General features: G+C 41.8%; 1 protein-coding gene across 1 annotated transcript in view; it reads left to right on the forward strand.

Annotated features, from left to right (window-relative positions):
- The window catches only part of LOC311504301 (calpain-15-like), a gene marked incomplete at both ends in the record, with an annotated part of 41,274 nt that extends 33,999 nt beyond the window's left edge, over positions 1-7,275 (forward strand). Inside the window, 2 exons of the mRNA XM_084567320.1 lie at positions 4,916-5,094; positions 7,089-7,275. Coding sequence (XP_084423446.1) covers positions 4,916-5,094; positions 7,089-7,275 — 366 coding nt within the window. The remainder of the gene's footprint in view (positions 1-4,915; positions 5,095-7,088) is intronic.
- Between the last annotated feature and the right edge of the window lie 1,259 nt (positions 7,276-8,534).

Here is an 8,534-nt window from a genome sequence, read left to right on the forward strand (position 1 = left end):
AGCCAAAACACTACAAATCGCCTCCCTCAGATATGGGAAGACGGTTATCAGGCAGAACCCAGCACCCGGAGACTCATGATGACACCGAGTGGCCTGCACTGCCATCACACAGGAATGTCTCTTCAACGCCAGTACCAAGGAGAAAGCATTCATGGACCAAGGCTACTACTAAAACGAAGAGCAAATTGTCTCAAGACGCAGGGATTCTACTAGAGAACAGATTTGCTCCACTTTCACATAACCCTGACTCCCCAAAAAAAGGCTCATCTCCCAGCACCAGAGAAAGGTATGAAGCTAAATCTTATGCTAAAAGGCTACCGAAAGAGCTAACCACTGGGCCTCAAACTCTGATAGTGGGTGACGGAGCTGTGAATGAAATAAAACAATTTTGCACCAAGAAAAACACCAAAGTACTCTGTTTTACCAACGACATGGTGTCTGATATCTCAAGGAAGATCCTAAACATTGCTGCTGAGCATCCGACACTGAAATCTCTCATCATACACACAGGAGCCCTTGATGTTGTGAAGCAACAATCGGAGGTATTAAAATAAGACTTTATTGATCTGATGAACAAAGTTCAGTGTTTAAATACTGAGGTGCTTTTCAGTGGACCCCTACCGACAGTTCGGCGAGGAGATGAGAGATTCAGCAGGCTGATGATGCTAAACAGGTGGCTCAAAGACACCTGTGCCGCTCAATCAATGAACTTTATTGACAATTTCAACATTTTTTGGGGACGCAGGCACCTCTTTAAGGCAGATGGAGTTTGCCTTAACAAGTCAGGAGTACAGCTGCTAAGCTCCAACATTTTTTATTCTCTGCGTCAGACACCAACAGCCCTTGTCAAGGACAAGAGGCAAGACAAGCCAAAACAACAGATAAGACGGCGCTCTAGCGAAGGCGCTGCGATAATGACTGACCACGGAGGACAGCGGATCCAGAAAGAACCTGCAACATCATCATCTTCCCCCCAACAAGAGGAGTTTTCCCCAACCCCAACAGCACAACAAGTGGAGCCTCCCCCAGCCCCAACAGCCCAACAAGTGGAGTCTCCCCCAGCCCCAACAAGAGACTCCCAACCTTCATCCCCCCTGACCCCACCCAGCCCCCAACTCTCTCCACTCAGTCTGGACTCCCCACTTCTGGATTTCACCGACAGGATGAAGAGCCTTGTCAATATTGGAATCCAATTAACACCACGCCAAAATCCCATATTTTCCCCCATTAACCTCCCCCATCGTCCAGTCCCTCCCACTCCACCACCTCGGAAACAACCCTCGACCAAAAGTCACCGAGCCCCCCCACCTCCTCTGAACCATATCTGTGAATCTGACTGATATGTGCCGGGTCCAGGCTGCAATACTGATATCAACTATGTTCTTCCCCAGGAACAGTCAGGGCCCTATGGAGTTCAGGCAGTCTTCTCAATCCCTGTGATGACGGGTAACAGAAAAGTAGTTAAACTGTGGAGAAATAAAAAGGGTTCAATTAAATCTACCAATCTATTGAGTATAGCCTGTCAACCCCGAAACTCACCAGTGTCTCCTGTTATCTCCACAAGGTTAGCCCTACTCAATATCAGATCACTAGCCAACAAATCTCTGTTAGTAAATGACTCCATTTTAACCTATAATCTAGACTTTTTACTTCTTAGTGAAACATGGCTGACTGAATGTAGCTGTACTACCATTCTAAATGAAGCAGCACCAGCAAATTTCAGTTTTATGAATAAGTGTCGAAGTGGTAAGAAGGGAGGTGGAGTTGCTGCCATTTTTAAATCAGTATTTCAGTGCAAGGAAACTTTATTTGGTGATTTTAGCTCTTTTGAATATCTCTGTTTTTTAGTAAAGGGGGATCCAAAAGTAATTTTTCTAATCATTTATAGACCACCAAAATACCCAGGAAAATTCTTTGATGAGTTTGCTGAACTGCTGTCAGTTATCTGCACGGACTACAACTTTTTTATCATAACGGGGGATTTTAATATTCACATAGACAATAACATGGACACAAATGCCAAAGAACTTTGTTCTCTACTGGACACTTTTGGCCTCTCCCAACATGTGAAAGGGCCCACACACACTCGAGGCCACACTCTGGATCTGGTTATCTCCAAAGGTGTTGACATTTCTTCTGTTGATATTAAGGACTTGGCTCTTTCAGATCATTTCTGTGTGTTCTTTGACTTACAGATAACTCCAAACACTCAGTTAACCTCTGTGTCTGTTAGAAAAAGGTGCATAAATGAGAATACCAGTGCTAAGTTTATGGAGGCTATAGCTATGTCACCAGCCGTGAGTGAAGAGACAGTTGATGAACTCTTGGATAATTTCAACTTGAAAATCTCAAATGTCATGGATACTGTTGCACCTATTAAAACTAAGATGATCTTGAGCAGACAGAGAACACCATGGAGGAACACTATGATGGTGAAGGCTTTGAAAACAGAATGCAGGAAAGCTGAGCGTAAATGGAGAAAAACTAAACTTCAAATTCACCATGACCTCTACAAACAAAGTATTTTTAATTTTAACCACGGGTTACTCAAGGCTAGACAGCAACACTTATCTGAAATGATTAATAAGAATATCAACAACACTCGCACTCTGTTTGCTTTGGTTGATAAGCTTACAACTCCCCCAAAAGAGATAGTTTCAGAACTTTCTTCCACAGAAAAATGCAATGAATTTGCTTGCTTTTTCAATGAAAAAATCACATCTATAAGACAAAATATCGACACAAATCGTCGAAATAATAAAATGACACCATCCTTAAAACCACCTAGGAATAAATCAGCTATGTCAGAATTTAATACAATTGACCAAAAAACCATAGAGCACACAGTTCAGCATCTTAAACCATCGACATACTGTCTTGACACAATGCCATCTGACTTTTTTAAAACTATTGTAAGCTCTGTCCAAACAGATCTGCAGCAAATAATAAATTGCTCACTTCAATCAGGCGCGTTTCCTAAAGCCCTAAAAGTAGCTGCCATCAAACCACTCTTAAAAAAGAGAACGCTGGATGCTTCCATGTTAACCAACTACAGACCTATCTCAAATCTCCCTTTTATAGCCAAGATCATTGAGAAAGTGGTTTTTAATCAACTTAGCAACTTTTTAAACTCCAGTGGACTCTTTGATAAATTTCAATCAGGCTTTCGACCTCACCACAGTACAGAAACAGCTCTCATTAGAGTGTTGAATGATATAAGGTTGAACACTGACTCAGGCAAGGTGTCAGTTCTGGTCCTGTTGGATCTCAGTGCTGCTTTCGACACTGTAGACCACAGTATACTGCTGAACAGGTTGGAAACCTGGGCAGGACTCAGCGGAACAGTACTAGATTGGTTCAGGTCCTACTTGGAGGAGCGGAGTTATTTTGTGACCATTGGAAGCTATCAATCCGATCCAGTGGCTATGACATATGGAGTTCCTCAGGGGTCAGTTCTTGGACCCCTTCTGTTCAGCCTATATATGTTGCCTTTGGGTCAAATTCTCCAGAATTCAAATGTCAACTATCATAGTTATGCAGATGACACACAGATATATCTTGCATTGTCTCCAGATGACTGCAGTCAAATAGAGTCATTGTGTCACTGTTTAGAGAAAGTCAAAAATTGGATGAACCAAAACTTCCTGCAGTTAAATCAAGAAAAAACTGAGGTCATTGTTTTTGGCAATAAAGAGAAGAGGGTTACTGTCAGTAAACGCCTTGAGTCACTGTCTCTAGAAACTAAAGACCAGGTCCGAAACCTTGGCGTGCTGATAGACTCAGATCTGACCTTTAACAGTCATATCAAATCAATCACCAAAACAGCCTTTTATCAACTTAAGAACATATCCAGAATTAAGGGCTTCATGTCGCAAACAGATCAGGAGAAGCTGATTCATGCTTTCATTTCCAATAGACTTGACTACTGTAACGGTCTTCTGACTGGACTCCCCCAAAAAAGTATCAAACAGCTGCAGCTCATCCAAAACGCTGCAGCTCGAGTTTTAACCAGAACAAAGAAATCAGAGCATATCACCCCAGTTCTTAAGTCTTTACATTGGCTCCCAGTCAGCTACAGAATAGACTTTAAAGTTCTGCTACTGGTTTACAAATCACTGAATGGTTTAGGTCCAGAATACATGAATGACATGTTAGCAATGTATAAACCCAGTCGAGCTCTGAGATCGACTGACTCAGGTCAGATAGTGGAGCACAGAGTTAAAACCAAACACGGTGAAGCAGCATTTAGCTGTTACGCTGCACACAAATGGAACAAACTACCAGCAGAGCTGAAATCAGCCCCAACTGTAAGCACTTTTAAATCTAGGTTAAAAACATTTCTTTTTTCATGTGCATATGGCTGAGCCCTTTTAAATCATTTTAAATCGTAATCTTGGATTTACACTGTAAATCCTCTTAATCGTTTTAATATATGTATATATATAATACACTTTTCTTTTTCTTTTTTTTCTTTTTCTTTGTTCTTGCTTTTAACTGTGTGTTCTAATTTGTTCTGTTTTTATGTAAAGCACATTGAGTTGCCTCTTGGTATGAAATGCGCTATATAAATAAAAATGCCTTGCCTTGCCTTGCCTTGCCTTTAATACAGTCACTGGATAGATTTTTAGTAGTTGTCCCTGCTTTGGAGTTTCACTCTGCCGAAGTAAACGTGTAACATTTTCATGGATTCCTCACCCTTTCTGTTGATAGGGCCAGAGACCTTCAAATCTTGATTATTAAAAATATCACCGGGTCAAGAGTCATAGTGGCTAAAACCTACCAGTATCTTTGCAGATACGGTAGTTGTGTCAATACACCAGTATAAAGTGAAAGCACAGGCTATGTTCACATGTGCCAACCTCGCATGTACATATTCTTCTTACACGCCTGTGCTGCTTCCCCTGTGTGCTCTCAGGGCTGCGAGGGCATGACATACTACCACCTGACCCACGACTGGGCGGGACTCATCGTGGTGGTGGAAAACCGCCACCCCAAGTACTACCTCCACGTCTGCTGCGACTGCACTGGCAGCTTCAATGTGGTGTCCACACGCGGCAGCCTCAAGACCATCGACAGCATACCGCCTTTACACAGGTACGCGCTTTATTTTGCCACGGTGGGAGCCTGAAAAAGTAACAAGCCAAGAGATTTAATGCTCTGGGAACATTTGGTACAGGTGCAGCAAACATTACGTACATGCTTATATAAACACAAGGATCGCACAGGGAATAGTCCTCTATATTTCTTAATAATCTACCTCAGGCTGGTTCCAGTGCAGTTAATAGGTGCCTTTGTTTTCTGTTGGTCCCTGTTGGACTGTTCACGCTGTTGCTTGAAGGTACACACTTGAAGCATCGAGCGTGGCGTGGCTGTTCACACCTCATTAGATTTCTCAGAATTTAGCTTCTTTGGATGTTGTTCAGTTAGTGCGTTACAGCTTACATTAATGTAAATTTAATACCTTATCACCCCAAAGTTATGGCCCACATAATGGGATACTGTAAAAAGTCACCATGCGAGAGAACTATGTCTTTTACTGCCTTTCCCTCCATCTAACGAGAACATCACTGCTTGATAAAAACATGCAGCACTGCAGCATCACACTATTGTTAGTTTGTTCACTTCCTTTTATATAGGAAAGCATTTAGCAGCCATGTAATCTTATTCAGCAGAAAAGCATATCCTATTAATTTTTGTGTGAATGATGCTGGAAAAGCTTTTATTTTTCACCATATGTCATCAGAATTTCTCATTTTCTTTTGAAACTAGAGGTATTTTTACTGTATTTTTACCATTTTATTTTCCATTGATTTCACCAAATGTTTAAGTGATCGCAGATCACGATCAATCAGGATTTTTTCCCGACCACATTTCATCCTCAAAGACGATGGTTCCCCGCTAGCCTTCCAGTTTTTAATAAAGCGTTGGACAGTTCTTAACCCAATTTTAGTAGTTTGTTCAATCTCCTTAGATGTTTTCTCTGCTAACATCTTTTTCACGACCACAGGATATGTCTTTCGTTTAGTTGTTTAAGAAATGAGAAGCTACTCATTGCATCAGTTGGGGTTAAATAACTTGTTGCCAGCTGAAAGATCTCATGCAGTAATTATCCAATAGGTAGGGTGGCCATTTCCACAACACCAAAAAGGAGGACACTTTGCGGCATTGAGTGAGGAAAGAAAAATCGCAACATACAACTCTAGTGTACTCCCCACGACGATACAATTTTGTACATGATAAAGATGGTATCATGATACGGTGATTCTGAGATACTCTGTTCATCACAAGACAATTTATCTATGATATATCATGATGTATGTGTAACAGAAGAGGAAAAAATATTCCTGAGAAGGCGAAAAGTATTTGTTCACAGTATTTGTATTTATTCAATACATCTGTCTTGCAAAGTGCAGTGCCACAAAGCAGAACATTTATGGCCTTAAATGTGCAAATTAAATTTACATAAAAATAAATAAATAAATGCAAAAAATATACATTCTAGTTCTTAATAAGCATATAGAACTTTTTTTTATGTAAACAACAAAAGACAGTAAGAAGAAAAAACACCATGTAACGGGTGAATATTGAACTGAAAAGTCCACAGTGATTCAGTCCTTTGGGGACATGTCTGCAGTGTATTTGTGTTTATCTATGTGCGTGTGTGCAGCTGAAGACCACCTGTATTTTAACTGATTTAAGAATGGTCAAAGGTGCTCTTTTGAGCGTCCGGCTTGAGGCTGCTACGGACACCGGACATTTAAATTCAGGACTGTCCGGCCTAAATCCGGACGTATGGCCACCCTACCAATAGGAGGCTCACACCTGTTTGGTTAGTTAAATCCAGGTAGCGACTTTTCTTTTTGGCCAGGCAGTGTATAAATTATACTGGTTAGAAGACCGTCAAAGTCAGCTCCCTCCATACTCCTGTACTTTATTATGCCATCTTTGACTTCACTAATGCTGTATTTGTATTGAGAACGCTTTGCATGTACTCAATCCATCAGACAGAACTTGCAAATGCCTGAAACTGGAGACTTTCTCTCAGCTCCTTCATGTTTTCCTGTCTTTCTCTATGTCTCCCCCTGCAGGCAGGTGCTGGTGGTGCTTTCTCAGCTGGAGGGGAACGCCGCCTCCTCCATTACCCACAGCCTGGTTCACCAGAGGGCAGTTGAGGCCTCTCTGGGAGACTGGACCCCCACCAAGGCCACCCACAGCCCCCAGCTCACCCCAGACATTTATGGCCTGCACCGACCCCGGGCACTAATCAGGCACTAATCAGGCACTAGCTAGGCGAAAGCCCTGTGGAGCCCTGAATCGAGAAGAAAGATGTGTAATTGTGTGTCCTCTTGGATGTACTCCTATATGTAAAGAATAAAGATGCAAATTTGCTCTCCTCCTAGTGCTCCACAAATGCAAAGATTTCCTCTGGCCCACACCTGCTCTGTCCCCGTGCCAAGTGGATGTGCCATGTCAGGATGAAATGAGGGACCAGGACACAAACCATAGCACCTAAGACAGGGGTGGCCAACCAGTCAGAGGCTAAGAGCCACAATTTTTACTGTGTTACTGCAAAGAGCCAGATTTACTGTAAATGTCACACATCAACATGATAATGACAAAAATTTACTCCCACAGAAGTAAGACCACTGTCATTTCGCTGTTTGCATTTTTTCCCTGCCATTTTGAGGGCAAACTTGGTAGGCCCACACCAGGGATGGACAACCTAAATAATGGAGGGGGCCACAATTTTTCATCGACACTACCACAGGGCCACATAAGCGCACCTAACCAGATATGATAAAACTTCCATTTTAAATATGTTTGTGTGTGTATTTAGATTATGTATATGTGTATATATATATGTACAGTATATATATATATATATATATATATATATATGTATATGTGTGTGTGTGTGTTTATTGAAGCAAACAAAAAATAACCAGTTATTATGATTTTTTTTTTATTATAAATTTGTGCATTTTTACACCAAGAAAGAGTTTAACATTGTCCCTGTATACCCACTCTACCTCACCACTACCAGCAGTGGGCACTGGTAAAAAGCCGCTGTTGTTTGCGTACTTTTGATTTGAGGTCCGCTACGATAGCAGCCCTTGCAGCTTCAGTATACTTCTCGTGTTTAATTTGTGGAACGTGTTGTAGCGGCGACTTAAATTGAAAGTTTTCATGGCAGATAGCGTCTCCAAACAGACTAAGCACATAGGTTTGCCTTTACATTATGTGAACAGATAATCTTCTTTCACCTGAAACACACGATTTTCTCGATCAAGCTTTCCCTTTCCTCCGGTCTTAGCCACGGCTCAACGTCTTCTTCTCTGGTAGAGAAGACCCGGTGGAAGCGTGTACGAGGCGGCGTCTGCATTAGAGGCGCCATCTAGTGGCTAACTGTGTCATTACAACTGATTCAGTGCCGTAGAGCAGGGGTCGGCAATTAAGTTTGGCCTCGGGCCAAATATTTTCCAAGCCATTACATGGCGGGCCACAACCAAAACAATGGCTAATATAATGAATTA

The sequence above is a fragment of the Chelon labrosus genome (assembly GCF_963514085.1).
Source record: "Chelon labrosus genome assembly, chromosome: 19".
NCBI classification, from domain to species: domain Eukaryota; kingdom Metazoa; phylum Chordata; class Actinopteri; order Mugiliformes; family Mugilidae; genus Chelon; species Chelon labrosus.